Source organism: Oncorhynchus masou, chromosome 16 (genome assembly GCF_036934945.1).
Source record: "Oncorhynchus masou masou isolate Uvic2021 chromosome 16, UVic_Omas_1.1, whole genome shotgun sequence".
Taxonomy (NCBI): domain Eukaryota; kingdom Metazoa; phylum Chordata; class Actinopteri; order Salmoniformes; family Salmonidae; genus Oncorhynchus; species Oncorhynchus masou.
The window spans coordinates 6,264,360-6,290,012 of NC_088227.1; the positions used below are offsets into that span (position 1 = coordinate 6,264,360).

The following is a 25,653-nucleotide window of genomic DNA, read 5'->3' on the forward strand; positions in this document are numbered from 1 at the left end:
ACGCAAGGGGGCAAGAGTCTTGGCAAAAACCTTGCGTTGGGATGGCATGCCTTTCGGACGAGTAGACCTGGCATCTCCTGGCTACTACCAGACTGCCCCTCTCGCTCCAGTCCGGTAGGGAGTCGAGGGAGAACACACAGTCACTCACAAACACTGACACCATCATGCTGGGGAATAGACATAGCATTGGTGGTGGGGGTAATTTTGAAAAGTCCATTCACTCCAAAGTCTGTAAAAGGCTTTGTAGTGAATGGAGGTTTAAATAGGCAGCGTGAATAAGTGAATAGGGGCACGCTGAGCCTCTGGGGATCAGATGGGTTTAAATCAGATGGTTTTAATTAATAGCAGAGGTTTGATAGCCGACTGCTATTGAAGTGATGAGGTGGGAGAATACGACCTGCGCTAAGGTGACCCCATATCGCTGTTTGCTTTTGGGAATTCTTCCAGCACCTGCCGAGGCACAGATAAAAAATGGGGAAGGAGACATGACTAATCGATGTTTAGCATAAATATAAATGGTCAGTCACACGTCTATCCTTGGTTTTAACCATTTGAATAAAAACATTTTTTTAAAGTGTAGACACCATCAATAATTTCCCCTTGGGGATGAATAGAATTTATAGCATTAATCTCACCCTTAGACTCCCTGCAAAATTGAAAATATAAAAAATGTTGAGCTTTGGTAGAACTTTAGTGATGAAACTTTGGTAGAATTCTGAACCGTAAGATAAATTATAAAGAAAGAAAACCGGTGCAGAAAGAAAACGGAACGGACAAACGGTGCACCTCAAGACCTTACAGGACTACATAGCCACATTTCTTCTCTTTTCCATGTAGTGTGTGATACGAGAGCACCACCTGGTGGAGACAGTGCAGACATACAACAACTGAGGTTCACCCTTGTAAAAAGATAACTGAAGTCATTATCAAGTCAAACCATTACAAAATTGCTAAAAATGAGTTTATGAATTATAAAAACTTCACATTCACAATAAAATATTTTACTACACCTTTCAACATCCCAAAAAATTAAAAGTGTAAAGTGAAAAGTCTTGCCGATTCTGATGGTCATGGTCACACCACCATAGGAGTTGACAAGACAGCACAAACAGGTCTGGGACTAGGCTACTGCAACATAGCAGTGCAGAGAACACAATCTCAGTCTCACAAAAGGTAGTTGGACATCATACAGCAAAGATCATTTTTAATGGTCCCAAATATTTCTGAACAATGGAAAACAAAACTCAAAAAAAGTGAAGATATGATAAAATTGATCACATCTAATTCCACTCAATATTTAATCAAGACAGAATTACAAATTATTTTGTCCAAAAAATCTGCAGTTTCAAAGGGCAAAAAAAGTGTAAAACTAGCTCAACCTACTGCGGTCTTTAAAAACCTGTTCAAGTGAGACAGAAGTTCCTGAACATGCAAAAGGCATGTCTCTTTGTTGTCATTTACAAAAACAGAAGAGAGAGTGATTAAAAAGAAAAAAGAAATTAACAGCTGGCTTTTCGCTATTTCTCTATTGGAAGAACTTCCGCTGAGCAACGACGACAGCACTGATGACATCATCAAAATGAAAACCAACGACAGCGATTTCGCCGTTGGTCTGCAGTCTCCCGTCTGGGGTCCTAGAAACTAACATCTTAAAAAAAAAAAAAAAAAAACTTAAAAACAAACCAATACATGAGAAGGGGGGGGGGGGGGTAGTAGTGGAGGGAGAAGAAAGAAATTAACAGAAGTGGGTGGAGAAGTCAGCGTTAGGGGGTGGTGAGTGGTTCTGCATCTTGATTGGTCGGCCCCATTGGGGGAGGGGGGAGGGGGTCGCTGTGATGTCCTTCCCTGAGTGGGGGGGTTTGGGGGTCATGGTCCGAGCACGCAAGCTCTTTGGGGTTTAAGTCTGTGTGTGGATGAATGTGTGTGTTTATGTGGTCATTTCCCTCTGTATTTTAGCTTTGTTGGATTACAAATCGTCAGCCTGCCCCTTTTATCTGACGCCGTTATCGGTAATAGTCTTCCATCTCCGCCTTTCTCTTTTCCGTTCGTTCCTTCCGAGCTCTGCGGCCTCCCGATTGGCACTTGTATATTGGGATTAGTTGGAGGAGAAGCGTTTCCATCCATAGTCCGCTCCTTCACAGAAGCACCCATTGAAAACCAAGGGGGGGGTTGTGTATTCGTTTTAACAGTTTGAGCAGAGTTTGTTCCATCCTGTATTGGGTCTATCGTGGGATCGTGGAAAGCAGCCAAACAATGTATTTTTATTAGGAGCTAAGCTTGGACTTCTTGGACAAGGGCGGAGTCTCTTCTTTACTCTCGCCACCCACCTCCTCTTCGTCTTCTTCGTCGTCATCGGGGTAGTCCACCAGCCCCACCTGAGAAAGAGCAAGAGAAAGTGGGGAGGGGTTATTCATGTATTCAGATCTGATCTTGATTAGATTTCTTACAGAAAATAACTACTTAACTCTTTACCATAACAGAGGTCTAAAACTTAAGGCCTGGAAGCTACTATCTTGGAGCCTCCAAACTGATTCCCATCAGAATCAGCTCCTCAAGAGGACTTCAAGGACTTTTCAGCCATTGAAATCCTTGAGAGTGAAAACCTATACACACACACACGTTCAGAAGTTTGGGTTCACTTAGAAATGTCCTTGTTTGTTAAAGTAAAGCTATTTTTTTGTCCATTAAAATAATGTCAAATTGATCAGAATAGTAATTTATAACATTAACAATGTCTACACTGTATTTATGATCAATGTTGTTTTTATTGACATTTTTTGTTGCTTTTCTCTCAAAAACAAGGACATTTCTAAGTGACCCAAAACGTTGTACGGTAGTGTATGTGTAAACACACACCCACCCACCTAAATACAGATAACTCAGCAAAAAAAGAAACGTCCTCACTGTCAACTGCATTTATTTTCAGCAAACTTAACATGTGTAAATATTTGTATGAACATAACATGATTCAAAAACAGACAAACTGAATACGTTCCACAGACATGTGACTAACTGAAATGGAATAATGTGTCCCTGAACAAAAGGGGGGGGTCAAAATCAAAGGTAACAGTCAGTATCTGGTGTGGCCACCAGCTGCATTAAGTACTGCAGTGCATCTCCTCCTCATGGACTGCATAAGATATGCCAGTTCTTGCTGTGAGATGTTACCCCACTCTTCCACCAAGGCACCTGCAAGTTCCGGGACATTTCTGGGGGGGGGGGGAATGGCCCTAGCTCTCACCCTCTGATCCATGCTCTTCGCTGGCCATGGCAGAACACTGACATTCCATTGCAGAAAATGGCTTACAGAACGAGCAGTATGGCTGGTAGCATTGTCATGCTAGAGGGTCATGTCAGGAGGAGCCAGCAGGAAGGGTACCACATGAGGGAGGAGGATGTCTTCCCTGTAACGCACAGCGTTGAGATTGCCTGCAATGACAACAAGCTCAGTCCGATGATGCTGTGACACACCGCCCCAGACCATGACAGACCCTTCACCTCCAAAATCGATCCCGTTCCAGAGTACAGGCCTTGGTGTAACGCTCATTCCTTCGACGATAAACGCATATCCAACCATCACCCCTGGTGAGACAAAACCGCGACTCGTCAGTGAAGACCACCTTTTGCCAGTCCTGTCTGGTCCAGCGATGGTGGGTTTGTGCCCATAGGCAACGTTGGTGCCGGTGATGTCTGGTGAGGACCTGCCTAACAACAGGCCTACAAGTCCTCATTCCAGCCTCTCTCAGCCTATTGCGGGACAGTTTGAGTTTGGATTGTGCGTTCCTGGTGTAACTCGGGCAGTTGTTGTTGCCATCCTGTACCTGTCCCGCAGGTGTGATGTTCAGATGTATCGATCCTGAGCAGGTGTTGTTACACGTGGTCTGCCACTGCGAGGACAATCATCTGTCCATCCTGTCTCCCTGTAGCACTGTCTTAGGCGTCTCAGTACAGACATTACAATTTATTGCCATGGCCACATCTGCAGTCCTCATGCCTCCTTGCAGTATGCCTAAGGCACGTTCACGCAGATGAGCAGGGACCCTGGGCATCTTCTTTTGGCGTTTTTCAGTCAGTAGAAAGGCCTCTTTAGTGTCCTAAGTTTTCATAACTGTGACTTTAATTGCCTACTGTCTGTAAGCTGTTAGTGTCTTAAGGGCCGTTCCACAGGTGCATGTTCATTAATTGTTTATGGTTCATTGAACAAGCATGGGAAACAGTGTTTAAACCCTTTACAATGATGATCTGTAAAGTTATTAGCAATTTTTACGAATTATCTTTGATTGACAGGGTCCTGAAAAAGGGACGTTTCTATTTTTGCTGAGTTAAAATATAAACACACACACACACACAGTATATACACACAGGGCCTTTAGAAAGTATTCATACCCCTTGACTTATTCCACATTTTACAGCCCGAATTGAAAATGTTTAAGTCTTAAATCAGCTTGAAAATCTATGCTAAGTCAAAACTGTAACTAGGCCACTAGGAACATTTGATATCATCTTGGTAAGCAACTCGTGTATATTTGGCCTTGTGTTTTTGGTTATTGTCCTGCTGAAAGATGAATTAATCTTCCAGTGTCTGTTGGAAAGCAGACAATTAGGTCTTCTTGAGTACGACACTACAAGATTGGCACATTTGTATTTGGGGAGTTTCTTCCATTCTTCTCTGCAGATCCTCTCAAGCTCTGCTTTGTTGAAGCACCTTTGGCAGTCATTACAGCCTCAAGTCTTCTTGGGTATGACGCTACAAGTTTGGCACACCTGCAGATCCTCTCAAGTTCTGTCGGGTTGGATGGGGAGCGTCGCTGTACAGCTATTTTCAGGTCTCTCCAGAGATGTTCGATCAGGTTCAAGTCCGGGCCATTCAAGAGCGTTTAGAGACTTGCCCCGAAGCCAGTCCTGAGTTATCTTGGCTGTGTGCTTAGGGTTGTTGTCCTGTTGGAAGGTGAACCTTCGCCCCAGTCGGAGGTCCTGAGTGCTCTGGAGCAGGTTTCCATCAAGGATCTCTATTCTTCACTCTGTATTTTTCTCCGTTCATCTATCCCTCGATCCTAACTACTCTCCCAGTCCCTGCCGCTGAAAAACATCCCCACAGCATGATCCTGCCACCACCATGCTTCACCGTAGAGATGGTGCCAGGTTTCCTCCAGTCGTGACGCTTGGCATTCAGACCAAAGAGTTCAATCTTGGTTTCATCAGACCAGAGAATCTAATTTCTCATTGTCTGAGAGTCTTTAGTTGCCTTTTGGCAAACTCCAAGCAGGCTGTCATGTGCCTTTTACGGAGTGGCTTCAGTCTGGCCACTCTACCATAAAGGCCTGATTGGTGGAGTGCTGCAGTGCTTTGACATGGACTGTCAACAGGGGGACCTTATATAGACAGGTGTGTGCCTTTCCAAATCATGTCCAATCATCTCAAGGATGATGAATGGAAACAGGATTCACCTGAGCTCAATTTTAAGTCTGAATTTTAAGGGTCTGAATAATTATGTAAATACATGTATTTTTTTAAAGCAAAACTGTTTTTGCTTTGTCATTATGGGGTAGTGTGTAAATTGATGATACAATAATTTTAATCCATTTTAGAATAAGGCTGTAACGTAACAAAATGTTTAGAAGTCAAGGGGTCTGAATACTTTCCGAATGCACCGTCCACATACATGTGAACATCCCTTCAAATGAGCAGATTTGGCTATTTCAGCCACAACTGTTGCTGGCAGATGTATAAAATCGAGCACATATCCATGCAATCTCCATAGACAAACATTGGCAGTACAATTGTTACATAACACAATGTCACAGATGTCTCAAGTTCAGAGGGAGCGTGCGATTGGGGTAAATTGACTTCTAATGGTTTTTCATTTGCAAATGTTAAAAGTGAATGGTTGTTAGCAGTGGTTCGGCAAACAAACCCGAAGTGTGGATTGCAGTCTGTCCTTCTCCGGACTGATTTCAAGGTAAGGAAACAAAATGTGTCAATTTTATACTTTGGGTAAACGATCCCTGTGTTTTTGTAAGAACTAAACTCCGACCCCCAAACAATCATTCCATTCTTAGGCACAGAATGAAGAAAACAATTAAACTTGAACTGTCCAATAACTATTTTACATTTGAAATGTTTTCTGTTGTGCCCTAATGAACACAACCCAGGTCCCCGTGGAGACTAGTCTAGTGATTCTACCCACCTTTGTGGTGACTGTGGCTGCTGTTGGGGGCGAGCCCTTGGCCCCTGACCCAGGTGAGCCGGGGCGCAGCGATGCGGGCGGGCTGGACAGGCTGGTCTTGGTGGTGGAGCCGGAGAAGGAGAGTTTGAAGCTGGGGCTCTGGCGGCCTGACAGACTACTGGACTTGCCCAGGACTTCCTTGTCATCGGAGTCTTTCACTGTTCGACAGAAAGACAAAGATCCAGACAGTTGTGGACTGTCAGTTTTACTTTTTTCTAAAGATGCAAGACAACTTATTTTCTTCTCAGTAGAGAGTATATCAGCAACCTTCAAATGCACTTCATTTCATTTCCCCAGAGCACCGGAAAAAAAAGTACAAATTCTAAACCAAAACAAGTGCATCTAAACTCCCCTTAAAAAACAGCACTTCACATATGCATTTGACCCAGTTCTGTCAGTAATTCAAGCATCCTTTCCCTGCGACCTACGTTTCTTCCTTTCCATGAACTTGCTGATGGGGTCCATGAGGTCTTCATTCTCGCCGGCGCCACCGCTCGCTTTGGTGATCTTGTTGTCCGAGGGGGGCACCACCGCCTCGCAGTCCTCAAGCTCTTCCTCGTCCGCGTTGAACCACATCTCCTCATCGTCGTCCAGCGTTCGCGCATCACGCCGGAACCGGTGGTTCCTCAGGATCGACCGCATGCTGTGTAACAAGAGTTGGCAAACAGTTCAACTTGAGCATGACTGCAGAGTTGAGTTACAGACAAATGAGGGATAGCAAATTGATAGAAACCTGTGGATTCCAAAGGTAAAAAATGGACAATCATTCATAAAGCCAATCAGCTTGAGTCGAGCCAAAAGAAGACCATATCACTAGCCAATTGGAATTGTTTAAAGCCAAAGACAACAACCCACTCATTCTGTAGCTAATGACAAGCCATTTCAAAACTACAGCTAGAACGCCCACTACCAACCCCAAACATCACTAGCAGAATATGTATTTAATCTATCCATCCAGCCATCTCCTGACCCCTCCTGTCTCAGCCTCCAGTATTTATCCTGCAGTAGTTTGTGTGTCGGGGGGGGGCTAGGGTCAGTTTGTTATATCTGGAGTACTTCTCCTGTCCTATCCGGTGTCCTGTGTGAATTTAAGTATGCTCTCTCTAATTCTCTCTTTCTTTCTCTCTCTCGGAGGACCTGAGCCCTAGGACCATGCCTCAGGACTCCCTGACATGATGACTCCTTGCTGTCCCCAGTCCACCTGGCCGTGCTGCTGCTCCAGTTTCAACTGTTCTGCCTGTGATTATTATTATTTGACCATGCGGGTCATTTCTGAACATTTGAACATCTTGGCCATGTTCTGTTATAATCTCCACCCGGCACAGTCAGAAGAGGACTGGCCACCCCACATAGCCTGGTTCCTCTCTAGGTTTAGTCCTTTCTAGGGAGTTTTTCCTAGCCACCGTGCTTCTACACCTGCATTGCTTGCTGTTTGGGGTTTTAGGCTGGGATTCTGTACAGCACTTTGAGATATCAACTGATGTACGAAGGGCTATATAAATAAATAAATGTGATTTGATCCCATCACCCTTCCCCCTAAGTCTTAGAGTGGTCTTTCTTATCCCAGAGGTGCAATTCATTTTGCAGCACATAGTAAAAACAATGGACACATGACAATAAATAAACACAAAAACAATATGAACCTGTCCAGTTTGGGGTTGTCCTGCCTCTCCCTCTGCTGTTCATAGCGCAGCTTCAGTCCTTTAAAGGTCTGCACGTAGTCCACATCCTCCAGGGACTTCCAGTAGTTCTCCACTATGTGGGCCGTCAGGGACTTCACATCCTCCTGGGGGGAACGGGAGCGTATAGAGGAGGAAAGAGAAGAGAGAGAGAAAGACCATACCATTCTTGCTCAGCTTAGGTTTTGTTCTGTCTAAGCAGAGGTGATATTGTCAAAAGTAAGTCCGCTAGGAGTAGGTTACCATTTGTACTTTCTTTCGTGATATTATATATTTTTTTTTACAATAAAAGTTAAAACACAAACACAGGAGACATTGGAAGTGAAGAAATGCTCACCACGCGGACATATTCAAACATCTCGATGATGGCTGAATTCATGAGATTGTAGCGGGCGCCGTTGTTGAGGAAGGCCTTGACCACCGGCTCAAACAGGAAGTTCTTCATGATGTAGCGGTTGTAGAACTCGTCCTTCAGCCCGATGATCCGCCTCATGAAGCGCAGCGCGCCTGGAGGAGTTTGACACACATTCACATTTTCACTGTGATCAAGTTGATACAGAAACAATGTTCCAACCAACTCGTAGATTGTGCAAATGTTACAGTTCTCTCCTGAGTGTCAGCACAGAGAGAGACTCAGCAAGTGTGTGTGAGAGTGTGAGATATTGGAATATAAAGAGAAAAGGACAGGTGTTTTAAAGGTCTAGAGTGTGGTGGTGATGCAGAAAGATACAACACAGGCTTGGTGAGGATATAGTGACGGGTTATTGGCGAGCTGAACGTTATGTTGTGTGTGTGTATAGAGGACTCACAGAGGGCCAGGAAGGCGTGCTGTGAGGCAGTGAGCACCAGGACCCTACGGAGGATGTCCTTGTTGATGATGTAGTTCTTGATGTGGTAGGTGTGGTGCTCCACGCAGAACGTCAGCAGCTCCAGGATCAGCGCCAGCAGCTGAGACGTCTGGAAGTCATCTGGAGGGGATACAGGGAGGTGGTTAACGGTGTGGGTGTTCGTAACATGAAGCACTCACACAGACATTAGACTAAATTGTACCTGCTTTCATCAGATACTGTATATACAACTGTCAGTGAGTGTGCCAGTTATCCTGACAATGACAGGGCACTCACACACACACATATCTGAGTGTATTTCTGGCTCATTTGGATGCAAGTAAAACATTGTTTCTCTGCACACACACAGGGGACACACCTCTACTGGGTTTGTCATCCGTGGTGTTGGCCAGTAGAGGAGCAGAGAGGACATGCATGCAGTGCTTGTAGAAGAAGCTCAGGAACTCTGTCTTCTCTGTTTTCTGCAGGAGGAGGAGAGTCAAACCATGAGATGCAAACACTCCAAGTGAAAAGGGTTTCACCAAAACACACATGACCTGAAGGAAGTGCCTAGAGAGTAAGTTGGGTTTGGTTTAGTTAGTTTCAAATTATGGAATGCAGCGAAATCTCTGTGCGAAGCCCCAGGTGTGGTGCCAAGTGAAGTCACAAAACGGTAGTGGAGCCTCTAGGAAGTATGCCTGGTGGGATTTAGATCCTGCCCAAGGACTAGGAGCTAAGGGTCGATTCGAATTCCAGCCACTCTCTCGGGGGGGGGGGGGGCATTGTAAGATTTACATTGGCCATGACCAGCATGTTATCAGGGTAAGGAAAAAGGTAAGAAGCGAGCCGCTCTACTCACATTGGCGGTGGCCATCATGTTTTCAGGATCCACCAGGGTGCGTAGCAGGCCCATCAGCTGTACGGCGCCGCCCAGCTCCGGGTCCGAGTCACAGATCATGTGCTCGATGATCAGGTTGATCAGCAGGATGTCCTGGGAGACACCAAGGGACCATTGGTGGGGGAAATGTAAAACTGGCTGAAGAGCGTCTAGAAGCAAACTCGCCACTAGCATTCAAAACACATAGGCGACTCGTAGGAAGACGCCCCGGATGCCATGAAATATTGTGGACTACCCTTTGTTGCTTGGTAGTTTACCTGGCTGCCTGGTTTGAAGAGCATGCTAGCTTATGTCCAGAATTTCAAACTGAATGAATATGGTACTTTAAACCTCTTAGCTAGACTCTAGGTGAAGACTGTTCATGAGGCCCCTGTGTGAGACGTCAAAAGGTAAAAATACAAAATTGCAATCAGTCTCATTAAAAACAATGACATCAACATGAAATCAGATATAATTAAATTGAATAATCCCCATACAACATACATGCGGAACAAACCCCTAGAATGGCATGGCTCCCAAAGTAAATACTTATTTTCAGTAGTACCAATTACCCCACCGAAAACATTCTTTCAAAAAATATACTCTGCCATAAGAGAATTCATAAAACTCAGAATAAATAGGAAAGTTTTACATGTCCCTAAATTTAAAGGTGGTTTTAACCTTCCAGATTTGGAATTGTATCTTTTCACCAAGCAAGGCTTTTTTATTTTTTATTGTTAAATGCACTAAAGCAGAACAATGGGTACATATTGAAGATACGCATGCTCATCCCCAGAATCTTTTCACGTGTCTGGTTTCAAAGGATGGAGCTAAGAACATGAACAACTTTACAGTTCAGAAAATTAAATGGATTCTACAAGAACCAATATCACTCCCTAAAAACACCACCTTTGGAAATATATTTGGATAGCTTTTCAGAATTCACAGACAAATTGGCCCACATGGAAAACTAAAGGCATAGAAACTATAAACGAACCAGTAATAGGCAATACAATTATTTCCATGATAGAATTAAAAAGCAATTTTGGACTGACCAATGTAGACTTTTTCAAATATATGCAACTTAAGTTTTATACTGTTTCACAAAATGTTGACCTGAAAGCTTTTGGACATCAGAGCAATGTCGAGGGAATCCTATTTGAGCCAGTCCTAAAGTGAAGGGCAGAGTTAGAAAGCTGGCTGTCAGAAGTTTTACAATGCAATCCATCTGTCTGCATACTTCCAAGGCAAGGCATATGGGGGTGTGGTGAGATACCCAATGGGTTGGGCAATATTTTTTTGTCACTTGTATTGCATAAGTCATTACATAAATACGGGAAGTCAATTGATCCAACTTTAAGAGAATGAAAGAATCAAATGTTTTATCATTTAAATATTTTGTAAAAAAAATAATATTTCAAAAATTGTCTAGACAAACACAACAATTAGATTAATGTATGTAAACATTAAGTCGTTTGTCTATGTATTATTTTTGTTAGCAAAAAAGCAAAATGAAAAATATATCAAAAACGAAAACAATGACATCTGTTTTCGCTGTGGCATGATGAGCTGCCTGCATCATCAGTTCCATCATAGTGCTTGATGGTTTTTGCGAGTGTGCTTGAAATGTTCATGTCTTTTTTTTAGTTTTATTTTACCCCTTTTTCTCCTTGTTAGTAGCTACTATCTTGTCTCATCTCATCGCTACAACTCCCGTACGGGGTCGGGAGAGACGAAGGTTGAAAGTCATGCGTCCTCCGATACACAGCCCAACCAAGCCGCACTGCCTCTTGACACAGCGCGCATCCAACCCGGAAGCCAGCCGCACCAAAGTGTCGGAAGAAACCCTGTGCACCTGGCAACCTTGGTTAGCGCGCGCTGCGCCCGGCCCGCCACGGGAGTCGCTGGTACGCGATGAGACAAGGATATCCTGGACGACGCTAGGCCAATTGTGCGTCGCCCCACGGACCTCCCGGTCGTGGCTGGTTATGACAGAGCCTGGGCGCGAACAGAGAGTCTCTGGTGGCACAGCTGGCGCTACAGTACAGCGCCCTTACCACTGCGCCACCCAGGAGGCCCTGTCCTTCATGTCTTAAAGCAAAGTTTTGCTTTGATTATTTGAGCTGTTCTTGCCATAATATGGACTTGGTCTTTTACCAAATAGGGCTGTCTTCTGTATACCATGTCACAACAACTGATTGGCTCAAACGATTAAGGAAAGAAATTCCACAAATGTACTTTTAACAAGGCATGCTTGTTAACTGAAATGCTAAGATGGCCCTCACAAAGATTTCAATGGCAGAAATATTCCTGACACCTTTGTGACAATTGTGCACTAAGATCTGAATGAAACATTGATTAAAGAATACAACGAAGCCACAAAACAAGACCATTAACTATCCAAGGTTGGGGTTAAGTTTAGCACTGAGCCCAGGTCCTTTCGTGTTTATAAAATATTAAAAAATAAGTTATTTTCTCAGATGGTCATGTGATTGTTCTGTCAATAACTCAGAGCCCCACTGTTCTAGGACCTGGTACCAGTTTTGCGATACTCAAAAAGGTTTCTTGGCAAGGAAACAAAACATGAAGCAGACAATATTTCAGAGGAAAACAATCCTAATGTTGGAAATAAGAAGCCTTAGGTTGTCACCCAGAATCACATTTGTTTATTTTCCAAGCTATAGGTACATTACATTTGACATCAAGCAGTTATATATATATATATACACAGTGCCTTGCGAAAGTATTCGGCCCCCTTGAACTTTGCGACCTTTTGCCACATTTCAGGCTTCAAACAAAGATATAAAACTGTATTTTTTTGTGAAGAATCAACAAGTGGGACACAATCATGAAGTGGAACGACATTTATTGGATATTTCAAACTTTTTTAACAAATCAAAAACTGAAAAATTGGGCGTGTAAAATTATTCAGCCCCCTTAAGTTAATACTTTGTAGCGCCACCTTTTGCTGCGATTACAGCTGTAAGTCGCTTGGGGTATGTCTATCAGTTTTGCACATTGAGAGACTTGAGAGAATTTTTTCCCATTACTCCTTGCAAAACAGCTCGAGCTCAGTGAGGTTGGATGGAGAACATTTGTGAACAGCAGTTTTCAGTTCTTTCCACAGATTCTTGATTGGATTCAGGTGTGGACTTTGACTTGGCCATTCTAACACCTGGATATGTTTATTTTTTAACCATTCCATTGTAGATTTTGCTTTATGTTTTGGATCATTGTCTTGTTGGAAGACAAATCTCCGTCCCAGTCTCAGGTCTTTTGCAGACTCCATCAGGTTCTTCCAGAATGGTCCTGTATTTGGCTCCATCCATCTTCCCATCAATTTTAACCATCTTCCCTGTCCCTGCTGAAGAATAGCAGGCCCAAACCATGATGCTGCCACCACCATGTTTGACAGTGGGGATGTGTGGTCAGGGTGATGAGCTGTGTTGCTTTTACGCCAAACATAACGTTTTGCATTGTTGCCAAAAAGTTCAATTTTGGTTTAATCTGACCAGAGCACCTTCTTCCACATGTTTGGTGTGTCTCCCAGGTGGCTTGTGGCAAACTTTAAACAACACTTTTTATGGATATCTTTAAGAAATGGCTTTCTTGCCACTCTTCCATAAAGGCCAGATTTGTGCAATATACGACTGAATGTTGTCCCATGGACAGAGTCTCCCACCTCAGCTGTAGATCTCTGCAGTTCATCCAGAGTGATCATGGGCCTCTTGGCTGCATCTCTGATCAGTCTTCTCCTTGTATGAGCTGAAAGTTTAGAGGGACGGCCAGGTCTTGGTAGATTTGCAGTGGTCTGATACTCCTTCCATTTCAATATTATCGCTTGCACAGTGCTCCTTGGGATGTTTAAAGCTTGGGAAATCATTTTGTATCCAAATCCGGCTTTAAACTTCTTCACAACAGTATCTCGGACCTGCCTGGTGTGTTCCTTGTTCTTCATGATGCTCTCTGCGCTTTTAACGGACCTCTGAGACTATCACAGTGCAGGTGCATTTATACGGAGACTTGATTACACACAGGTGGATTGTATTTATCATCATTAGTCATTTAGGTCAACATTGGATCATTCAGAGATCCTCACTGAACTTCTGGAGAGAGTTTGCTGCACTGAAAGTAAAGGGGCTGAATAATTTTGCACGCCCAATTTTTCAGTTTTTGATTTGTTAAAAAAGTTTGAAATATCCAATAAATGTCATTCCACTTCATGATTGTGTCCCACTGGTTGTTGATTCTTCACAAAAAAATACAGTTTTATATCTTTATGTTTGAAGCCTGAAATGTGGCAAAAGGTCGCAAAGTTCAAGGGGGCCGAATACTTTCGCAAGGCACTGTATATATATATTTTTTAGTCTGCTTTGTGTTTTCCTATGGAAAAATAAAGTATTGTGGCACCTACATTAAGCCCTGTCACTCTCCGCTCCTCATGACACAGGCTTGGCGACATACAGTTTATAATAAATACTGATTGCATGTTTACATACATTTTAATTTAGGCCTAGATGAATACTGTAAATGTCTTGTAACACAAGCAGCATTTACATTCAAGGCCTAAAATGTACTTTTTGTTTCATTAGCCACTGTGGCAGGTAGATATAAAAATCTACCAGACACTCAGATTTTGTTTTACCCCGCTAAAATGTTAAAATATCTCACTATAATTAAACCAACAAAATTGATGTGCATGCTCTGTAATGCATTGAAAACAATAAAATGCATTTCAAGTAATATGTAAATGTGGTATAGTATTTAGTTACATTTTTTGTTCCTTTGAACCAAAATATCAAAGACGAGACAAAAATGTTCACCTTGCCCTTTAAGTGCGTGAGGTTACCATGGTAAAAGACTCGTTTGTGCCTGTGAGATTACAGTGTGAGATGGGACAGGCTATATAGGATTCATAGTTCTTTGACGGAGATGAAACAAAAAACTGCACTCACCATCAAAATACTTTGAAAACAGAGGCATTCATTTTACAAAATGTGATCATACTTGACTGTGAAATGCTCACACTGTGGAGCCAGGATCACCAACCAACGTTGCTGTCCAAAATGTGTCTGTCTGTAGCCTGCAGAAGTCCGTTTGTTTTGTTGCATTTAATATATGTCCCATGTCCATGGTCTAAAACTCAGATTCCTATCTCTGTTGTCCTACTGCATGAGGGAGGTGTGCAGGTAAAAGAGCTGTACTCACATCGTCGTTCTGCTGGGACTCCTGCATGATAAACTCTCGTACCATAGAGGGGTTGTACTCCACCAGATAGGAGAAGATATCGGTGGCTGCGCCGCGCACCTGCACATCATCCATCCCCTGACGGCACACACAATATTCACAACGGAATCCAATATGAACAATCAGAACAGAGGAGAATAACATCGGAAAAGACAGCGAAGGAATACAAAGTAGTGAGTTTGAGTACAATATTCCATCCATGTAGACCTTAAATAACTGTGGAGGTAATTGGTATAAGCAATAAGGTCCACCTTGCCCTCAAATAGGCTGGGTGGAATTTACACAGGTTGGGGCTAGGGCTTGTGCTTGTGGGCTAGGGCTTGTGTGTGTGTGGGCACTCACCAGTATAACCTCAAGTGCAGGGAGAATTCCCATGTTTGACAGAGTCTTGAAGAAGGTGTCTCTGTTTTGAGGTTGTAACGTTTGTGAGAAGGCGCAGAACTCCTTTAGAAAGTTTACCTGCGGGGAAAACAATGCTTTGTGTTAGTCATTGGCTAACTAACTGGGCTCCAGAGTGGTGCAGCGGTCTAAAGCACTGCATCTCAGTGCTAGAGACGTCACTACAGACACCCTGGTTCCAATCCAGGCTGTATCACAACCGGCAATGAGTCCCGAAAGGTGGTGCACAATTGGCCCAGTGTCGTCCGGGTTTTGCATAAGAATTCCTTAACTGACTTGCCTAGTTAAATAAAAAGGTGAAATAATATTAAAAATAGGACTATCCTAAGACTTTTTGGCATCATCCTCAATTATTTAATTTGCATGTCTCATTTGCTATGTGCGTCGTTTCTTTTAATTGTCTAATGCAGTGTCTCCAAGCCCAGTTTTGTTTTCGCCCTAGCACGAACACAGCTGATTGAACTTAAGCAGGGGTGTCAAACACATTCCACGGACGTCCGAGTGTCTGCTGTTTTTTTGTCATTTCCTTTCAATTTGTGCCCAATTAAGACCTAGACAGCCAGGTGACGGTGAGTTCCTAACAAATCAATCACCTTAAAAAGTATTGATCAAGTACAAGGGAAAACCTGCAAACACTCCATGGAATGCGTGTGACACCCCTTCACTAAAGGCTTAATGATGAGTTGATCATTTGAACGAAGTGTGTGCGTGGAAGGGGAAAAAACAAACAAACGTGCTGCATCCCCTTTGGATTCCCAGGACCAGGAAGCATAAGGATGAGCAACTCTCCTTTCATATGAACGATTCGATACGCATCTAGATGCAGACGGGGTGTCACACACACACACGACAAGATTCCGCCACACTGTCTCACGAACACAATGACATGTGATTAGATTTTTAGCTACGTTAACGAGTGGTGGCTCAAAGCAGCCTCAAAGGTTTGTAGCCAACATTTTGAATTGAATAACACTGCAATTGTCATACTTGGGTAAAAGTAAAGAAACCTTAATAGAAAATGACTGAAATAAAAGTCACATAGTAAAATTCTACTTGATTAAATGTATTTGGTTTAAAATATACTTAAGTATCAAAAGTAAGTGTAATTGCTAAAATATACTTAAGTATTAAGTATAAATAATTAAAATTCCTTATATTAAGAAAACTAGAAGACACAAGTGTCTTGTTTTTTTTTTAAATTTACGTATAGCCAGGGGCACACTCCAGTATTCAGACATAATTTACAAACAATGCATGTGTGTTTAGTGAGTCCACCAGATCAGAGGCAGTAGTGATGACCGGGAATGTTTAGTTGATAAGTGTGAATTTGACCATTTTCCTGTCCTGCTAAGCTTTCAAAATGTAACAAGTACTTTTGGGTGTCACGGAAAATGTATGTAGTAAAAAGTAAAATATATTTTTTAAAGAATGTAGTGAAGTAAAAGTAGTCCAAAATATAAATAGTAATGTACAGATACCCCAAAAATCTACTTCAGTACTTTACATTACTGACAAAGGCATCCTTGGTGTCATGCTTGAGTAAACACATTCTGGGTGAAGCGAAACATCTCCATCACCATTACTGACAAAGGCATCCTTAGTGTCATGCTTGAGTAAACACATTCTGGGTGAAGCGAAACATCTCCCCACTGGCTTCTTCTCTGGTGAGCTCGAAGTGGCTATTGCTGATCACCATTTGCCAAAAATTTGAAGTGCGAGATGCGCAACCCAAGAGTATTGCAGATTGTGCCGATAAAATCAAATCAAATGTATTCATAAAGCCCTTCTTCCATCAGATGATATCTCAAAGTGCTGCACAGAAACCCAGCCTAAAACCCCAAACAGCAAGCAATGCAGGTGTAGAAGCAAGGTTTGAAATCAAACAGGTTTGAAAACATCGGGACGCCTGGAACTGCTCAAAGACAGGATTGGTAGCCCCCAGATTGCGTCTCTGACCCGATCACATTAAATAAGTGTCAGTGACGACCGAGAGTCTCAAGTTGGCAACAACATGGGTAATTTGTCTCCGATCTCAAAAACTTGTCGGGGACAAAAGTCTGTAGTGTACTTTCAGCTTAAGCTGCGCGGCCCTCAGTGTCTGTGTGTGTAGGCACCTGAGCTGAGCCATAGGGCAGGCTGAGCATCTACCACCCCTGGGGTGGGGGCAATTTAGGCTTTTGTCCCCCCCATAGTTTTTTTCTGAAATCACCCACTGATTAACTTGACATTTCTACAGATGAAACATTGAGAGCTCGTACTATGTCCATATTTATCTTCAGAAATGTAACTAATTAATAAAATGCAACTTTGGATTTTACCCTGTCTTTTATCCCACTCTGACCAATGAATGTGACCATGCACAGCTCACAAAAATCATTGCAGTCCTTTATGAAATTACCCTGTTCGGGTAAAAAGGACCAAATACACTGTTTAAAGCAAATCAACATCTTATGGCAAACCTGAACAATCTAAATGCAATCTTAATGATTGAAAACTCCAATCAGCAGTTGGATGAGAGTTGTATCCACTCTGGTAGGCTACACAACCCTGGTAAAAAACTATTTTCTACAGCGCATTTGGCAAAGGTAACAATGACTCAGCAAATTACGTTGGTTGTCACTCAAATAATAAAACCCATGATTTGACAATGCAAAAGCCATTTTACAAGCAGCAATTCTGAAGGTGCCCCGCAGATGTACAAATAGCCTAGAACAGGGATAGGCCTCTCGTTGGGGTGAGCAGCTGTCTCGCGCACTCTGCGGTGTGCGCATTCTTAATGTTTGAATGTGTTTTCTGACCGATGCATGCTTCACATTTGGATGTGATCGGGCTCCCGCAGACCAATGCATTGGATCTTAAACATTGGAACTGAGGACCGAGGGAATCGTTACATCCCTAGAACCATAGGTCTAATCAACACTTCTTGGCCTTAGGAAACTTTGCAGTATTTTGTATTATTTCTTACCATTGTTAGCCCAGAAAATTAGCCGGGGAGAAAGACTAGTGTGTAAGGAAGGTGGGGATATTTGTCAGGTGTAAAAAAACAAACATTTGTGCCTGCGCTGCTGTCAGTTGGCGTACCAGTTCGTGTCGCTTGTCATCGTCGGTAGCCTCATCTGTGAGCTGTGCAAAGAGGTCTGTCAGGAACTTCTCGTCGTCCTGAGCGAGGGAGGGGAAAGGAAAAAAAGAAGAGAACATGAAAGACTGATTTACTGCCAATTTTTTGTTTTGACTCCCAAATGGTTATGGTTGGAAACGGGTAAGCTGATCCTAGAGCTGTGCCTATGAAGGCAACTTCTAGCTGTCACTTGCATCACTGCACTATAGTGTTTAATTTCAAACATTTTGGCAGTTGGTCTGCTGTTTAGCTGTCCCACCATGCCCGACTCCCTGGGGTTGTTTCAGTAGGCACAAAACAGGAGAAAACATTTTGAAAAACAGGATGTACTATCTGTCCCTGTCCAATAGGAACACATTGTAGTTTTTTGTGCCTTCTGAACACAACCCTGACTTGCAGGTGACAGACTGGCCAGGTTAGAGCCATGAGATGACATTCAAAAAACAGAAGCCTCTAGATAAAAGGACCTTTGAGAAGTCTTTATGACAGTTTGACCATTTTTCATTTCAGTCAGACCTTCACATAGAGTGTGTAGCTGTATCGTGTTAACCAGAGTCTTGTTGTTTAGGGCACACAGACTTTGTTTTGTTTGTTTAATGTTTTGTGACAGAAAATGAAAATGTGCTTCTTTTTTTTTTTTCATTGGACATGCCCAGCTGCGGCCTTCCTGCTTCAGTCCGTTTTTTTCATTTGGTGCCTGATGAGCTACAGACGGATTGGCTGACAACGCCACAAAAATTATGTGAGCACATCCATGGTGTCAGAAGTCGTGCTTTATGATTTTCTATGATAGCCAAAAAGACAAGCTGCTGCCATGTGGGGAATCGTAGGTGCCTCATTTCAGCTAGTTTTATCTTGTTCTTGCTTTGAGGTGTTGACTGATTTTCTGTCCAACATTAATATGCCCCCAAAAAAATGCTACCTAGCTGACCAACAACTGAGACAAGTACACATTGTGGAAAATAATACTGAACAAAAATATAAACAATATGCAACAATTTCAACGTTTTTACTTAGTTACAGTTCATATGGAAAATCCGTCAATTTAGATGAATTCATTAGGCTCTAATCTATGGATTTCACATGACTGGGAATACAGATATGCATCTGTTGGTGACAGATACCCAGCAGTAGATAAAGTACCCACTTGACCTACGTCAGTATTTTTACACCACTGCAGATACCCTCAAAAAACAAAACAAGTCAGTATTTGGTGTGACCACCATTTGCCTCATGCAGCACGATCTCCTTCACATGGAGTTGATCAGGCTGTTGGTTGTGGCCTGTGAAATGTGGCCTGTGAAATGTCATCCCACTCCTCTTCAATTGCTGTGCAAAGTTGCTGACATTGGCAGGAACTGGAATACATGTTGATCCAGAGCATCCCAAACCTGCTCAATACCTGTCTGACTATGCATTCCATGGAAGAACTGGGACATTTTCAGCTTCCAGGAATTGTGTACAGATCCTTGCGACATGGAGCCGTGCATTATCATGCTGAAACATGAGGTGATGGCGGTGTATGAATGGCGCGACAACGGGCCTCAGGATCTCGTCACGGTATCTCTGTGCATTCAAATTGCCATTGATAAAATGCAATTGTCCGTAACTTATGCCTGCCCATACAATAACCCACCTCCACCATGGGGCACTCTATTCACAACGTTGACATCAGCAAACCGCTCACTCACACAACGCCATACATATGGTCTGCGGCTGTGAGGCCGGTTGGACATACTGCCAAATTCTCTGAAACGACATTGGGGGTGGCTTATGGTAGAGAAATTAACATTCAATTCTCTTGCAACAGCTCTGGCTGATATTCCTGCAGTCAGCATGCCAAATGCACGCTCCCTCAGAACTTGAGACAACTGTTGCATTGTGTGACAAATCGGCACATTAAAAGTGGCCTTATTTTCCCAGCACAAGGTGCACCTGTGTAATGATCATGCTGTTTAATCAGCTTGTTGATATGTCACACCTGTCAAGTGTATGTATTATCTAGGCAAAGGAGAAATGCTCACTAACAGGGATGTAAACAAAAGTTGAACAGAAAATGAGAGAAAAGCAATTTGTGCATATGGAACATTTCTGGGATCACTGTTGACAACATGTAAACCAATCTAAACCAATCCAGTCTGTTTTAACCCACTGTTGCGCAAACATCAGTTTTGTTGCAAAACAACCATCCTGTCTACGCATCCATCAAGCAAAGTTTTTTTAATAAGTAACCCAAGATAGACCACGTCTGTTGTTTCCAATGGGAGCAAATTAATCAGTGGGAAGAACAAGCAAGGTGGTGGGCAGAGCCAAGATCCTATTGGTGCATTCTTGCATGTATTTGTACATTTCCGTTAGGGAACACCTACTCTGAAGTGTGCAAGTGCAAGAACTCAATTGGCCCTTGCACTCCTACACAATGCAAAAAAAAATGTTACTTTAAAAGTCTACAAAAAAAACTTAGTCCACTGTTAATAACTAACAAATTCTAGTTTTGGGAACACAAAACTGTATTGAGAAAATGAGCAGAATGTCAAACAAAATAAATCTTCTCCCACTTCCGGCGACTTGGCTTCCTCTCATCACCATATTTGGTGGTGAGTGGAAATGCCAACCCGATGCTTCAGATTTATACATCCGGTGAAACATCTGGCTCATTGTGCCATCTGTGTCTTAACTCATTTTACCAAACACTCTTGCGTTTCCATAGAGATGGCTATGCACAAACACCTTTGGAAAGAAAGAGCGCCCCTTACGTACACTGATGGTAATCCCAGTATGGTAACGGAACAGTATGAAAGTCTGGATACCTCCCAACCTTACTTGCATGTGTATTCTACTATGCTCCCTACGCCCCGACCTCACCTGCAGCATACCCACAATCTCCACCTTGTTGAAGAAGATGAACGAGTGCAACGTAGAGAGCATGTTCTCCTCGAACACCGACGGCGTGGGCAGCACCATGTCCTGGATGTACTGCACGCGGTACGTCTGGTGGATCTTGGCCCGCAGCTCGGGGTCACCGATAGGGATGACCTCCTTGAAGCGCGCCGTCTTGGTGAGGAAGTCACGGTGGCGCCGCGGCAACCCGTCCAGCGCAGGGTCATGCTCCAGGCAGCCAATCACATCCATGATGCACTCCTCAGAGAACATGACCTCGAAGAGGGCCGTGCGGTTTAGCAGGAAGATGCCCTTGACGATCTCGTATAGGTGGTGGAGGCCGTCTGCGTTTTCCAGGTCCTCGCACTGGCGGAAGAGCTCCAGGAGCTTGCGGATGTAGCCCTCGTTCTCCACAGCCAGGGCTAGTTTTTCGCGGCGTAAGGGGGAGGGGAGGGATGAGGCCACGAGCTCGGCGAGCTCCTCAAGGTGGCCCAGCTCGCAGGGAGGGAGTTCGAGGCCCGGGGAGGACATGTCATCAAAGCGCTCCTCCTCCGACTCGTCCACCAGCTCTTGTGTGATGTCCACTGACGGGTCCTTGCCCTGGACCTGTTGGAGATCGGAGTGATAACAACAACATAAGGGACAGAACAGAGAGACAAGTCAAAACACAATGCATGAAGAAATGTGTTAAACAAGAACAAGCATGATCCTACTTTTAAACCATACTTTGATTTTTGAAATCAAAGTATCTGCTGTCACTTTGTCAAGTGAGTGAGAACCCATTTTCTTTCATTATTAGGGCATTTTGGGCATCTGGCCACAAAACAGAGTTGAGCATGATTCCCCTTCAACTTATACATACACTGAACATACACACAGGAATATAAGGTTACCAACCTGACAGATTTTCTCCCAGATCTCATCGCAGCCGGCCTTCTCCTGGAAGCTGAGAGCCAGGTCATAGTTCTCAGCCTCCGACCACACTATCAACGTGTCCTGAAGGGACAAGAGAAGGGAAAAAAAGTTAGCAACGTGTTAATTAGGGCATGCGGTGTCTGAAAACACAGATGTTTTTTATGTGACCAGCTCCAGGAATTTCCTCCCAGTTTCTTCCATTTGGTGCCTAATGAACATGGACCAGGTCATAGACCACATAATGCTCATATTCAAGTGTCTTCATCAAGCAAGCGACTGACCTGTTGTTTCTGGTAGGCTGTGTTTGGGTTGATTTTTGACTCGAGCAGTAGGGAACCTGAGGGATGAGAAAAAACACAGTATGTTATTACACTAACAAGGAACGTGCAGGTTCGCAGTTTGCACAAAGACTTCGAAAGGGGAGGCAGGTTACTGCTATAAACAGGACAGTAGAGGTGCTAAATAGGGAGTTGTGTATCTCAAAACCCTCTTTGGGAGGCTGTGAGGACAGTGTGGTTATGTAATGCCACATTCAAAACAACTGGGACCTCGGAAATCTCAGAGTTCTGCGCGTTCAAAACAATCGGGAACTCTGAAAAAAAATGTAGTTCCCGCTGTGAAAACTTTATTTGAATGGTCATCCAACTTGGAATCCCAACTCGGGAACTCTGGCCTTTTTCTAGAGCTCCCACTTTCCGCCCCAAAGATCACTATTTTTTAGACTTCAGTTGTTTCGAACATGGCATAAGTGCAAGGCGATGACAGACTTCTTGAACTGAGAAAGTTTACAACAGTTTACAACTGGAGGAAAGAGATGGGCGACATTTCATGATCCAGTCGAGCTATGTTTTTTCGTCTTTCAGTGCACAATATGGGGATTTAGGGTTAGTGCCTTGTCTATGATGTCAAGGGCTTAACCCACTCACTAGATATCAAGGCTCATTTTTTGACAGACTAAATAAGAGTACACAAAAACTACCATAATAGTTCACACAAACGATATAGTTAGTTTACTGCTAACAAGTTAGGTGTTATGAACAACATGATTCATGAAATGATCAGAACAAAGAGTTAAACCAATGGTTGAGGGTATTAGAGTAGTAACAATACTTATACCTGACTCACCATCGCTCTCCGCTCGCACCAGCAGAGACATGCCTTTCAGCCTCTCCACATAACCGGAGGAGACGTGTCCCGTACCGCGGTCATCCCATTGTCTGTCCTCGTTGAGAGTATAAACTTTGACTCGGCGGCGGGTATCCGTCATCTTGGCAGATGGTTGTGGCCGCTTCCCCCGCCGATGTATTTACCTTGCGCCGCAACTCTACCGACTTCCTTGTATGAGGACAACTAGATCCACTTTCGCTTTCAAAAACAGTAGCTAGATTACTTGGGTTTGGCTGTTTGCTAATTGTAACTTCCTACAGATAACTAACCTTAGCTGGCTTCCGCAAAACATGTCTTTCGCAGACTAGAAATACACGACGCATGATCAAGTCGCGCTGTTTAAACATAACCGACTTGCTAGTTAGGTTCGCATTATCCTCCAGAAAAAGCACAGACTAACTAATAAGTATGACGAGTATGTTTCAAAGGTAAACATTCAGGTAAGATCACCTGGCTAGGTCTTCAGACTTCAGCTACAGTGAGATGATTGTTGTATGCTAGCTACTGTAACTACCGTAGTGGGCTAGATCGCTGGCTAGCAAGTTAGCTCGTCAGCCAACTGCCTAGCTGCATTAAACATCGTATGAAAACAGTAAATTGATAAATACTATGCACCGGTTATATTATTGCCCGTTTACAACCAGTGTTGTGCAATGTAACCCCCGACGTTTCGGAACAGCTAGCGAGGTGTCTCTTGATAATACCGTTATCTGCTAGCTATTTCCTTCCCAAGTGTTCCGCCATGTTCTGGCTCCGGGCCGCAGAGAGACCAGTCTCTCTCCTTACGAGGTATTCTTGCACCCAAAAATTAGGCAGATCAACCAGCTGTAATCGTATAACTCCATCAATGTTACGTTTCACATACTAACGTTATTAACCATTAATGTCCATCATATTGCACAGATAATTGCCAACTACCCCCCCTGTGTGCGTTCAGCCATCTTGGGTCCCTTCAGAAAGTACGGGGTTTCCAGCACAGCAACAACAGGGCAGCCTGACACATTTTAAAGCAACAGTACAGTTCTCAAAAGATGAGACGAGCCTGAGCATTGTTTTATTTAACTAGACAAGTCAGTTAAGAGCAAATTCTTATTTTAACATGACGACCCTGGGCCAATTGTAAGCGGACCTGCACTTGGTGCAAAATACAGAATATGGAGAAATATCCAGCTAATGGTAAGGACTCATAACTACTAGATATACCTTGCAAGTAATAGGGAAATATTAAACATTATTTGTAAGATACTATTTTAAGATTCAGGCTTCCCTGGAGAATGCCATTTTTCATCCTCTGGTAGTTTACCAATTCAAATATGTTCCTCCATCTCTTAATACATTTGTGAGTCTTAAATGCACTTCAAATCTAATTGTGTTTGTCACATGCACCGAACACATCAGGTGTAGACACTTCAGTGAAATCCTTACTTACAAGCCCTTAACCAACCATACAGTTATGAAAATATGTGAGTTGATTGCCCCCATCTATCGCCTTTCTAATTGACCTGGCCCGGGTATCCTGGAAGGATATTGACCTCATGTCAGTAGAGGATGCCTGGTTGCTCTTTAAAAGTGCTTTCCTCAGTCTTAAATAAGCATTCCCCATTAAAACAAATGTAGAACTAAGAACAGATATAGCTCTTGGTTCAACCCAGACTTGACTGCCCTTGACAGCACAAAAACATTCTGTGGCATTGTGCATTAGCATCGAATAACCCCTGTGAAATGCAACTTTTCGGGGAAGTCAGGAACCAATATACTCAGTCAGTTAGGAAATCTAAGGCTAGCATTTTTAAACAGAAATTTGCATTCTGTAGCACTAAGTCCAAAAAGTTTGGGATACTAAAGCCCATGGAGAATAAGAGCACCCCAGCTGACCACTGCACTGAGGATAGGAAACTGTCACCACCGATAAATCTACTATAATCGATGATTTCATTTAGCATTTTTCTACAGCTGGCCATGCTTTCCACCTGGCTACCCCTACTCCGGCCAACATCTTAGCACCTCCTGCAGCAACTTGGCCAAGCCCCCTCGCTTCTCAACCAAAATCCAGACACCTGATGTTCTGAAAGAGCTGCAAAATCTGGATCTCTACAAATCAGCTGGGCTAGGCAATCTGGACCCTCTTTTTCTAAAATTCTTCCGAAATTGTTGCAACCCCTATTACTAGCCTATTCCACCTCTGAGATCCCCAAAGATTGGAAGGTTGCCGCGGTCATCCCCCTCCTCATTGGGGGAGACACTCTAAACCAAAACTGTTATAGACCTATATCCATCCTGCCCTGCCTTTCTAAAATGTTCGATAGCCAAGTTAACAA

At 43.3% G+C, this 25,653-nt stretch overlaps 1 protein-coding gene across 4 annotated transcripts; it reads right to left on the reverse strand.

The window, feature by feature from the left end:
* Positions 1 to 947: 947 nt before the first annotated feature.
* LOC135557374 (serine/threonine-protein phosphatase 4 regulatory subunit 3-like) lies at positions 948 to 24,293 on the reverse strand. Of its 4 annotated transcripts, XM_064990592.1 has the most exons (16): positions 23,285 to 24,293; positions 22,450 to 22,505; positions 22,151 to 22,249; positions 21,239 to 21,859; positions 18,337 to 18,414; positions 15,199 to 15,315; positions 14,818 to 14,934; positions 9,592 to 9,723; positions 9,112 to 9,214; positions 8,715 to 8,873; positions 8,243 to 8,412; positions 7,870 to 8,012; positions 6,655 to 6,869; positions 6,188 to 6,384; positions 5,915 to 5,948; positions 948 to 2,375 (listed from the first exon to the last, which is right to left on the reverse strand). In XM_064990592.1, exons 1-16 carry the CDS (start codon positions 23,433 to 23,435, stop codon positions 2,350 to 2,352), a joined length of 2,418 nt encoding a protein of 805 aa, XP_064846664.1. In that variant the 5' UTR covers positions 23,436 to 24,293; the 3' UTR covers positions 948 to 2,349. The 4 variants fall into 4 exon arrangements, with proteins under 4 accessions (XP_064846664.1, XP_064846663.1, XP_064846662.1 ...); XM_064990591.1 differs by lacking the exon at positions 5,915 to 5,948 and having other exon boundaries at positions 23,294 to 24,293; XM_064990590.1 differs by lacking the exon at positions 5,915 to 5,948 and having other exon boundaries at positions 7,870 to 8,009.
* Between the last annotated feature and the right edge of the window lie 1,360 nt (positions 24,294 to 25,653).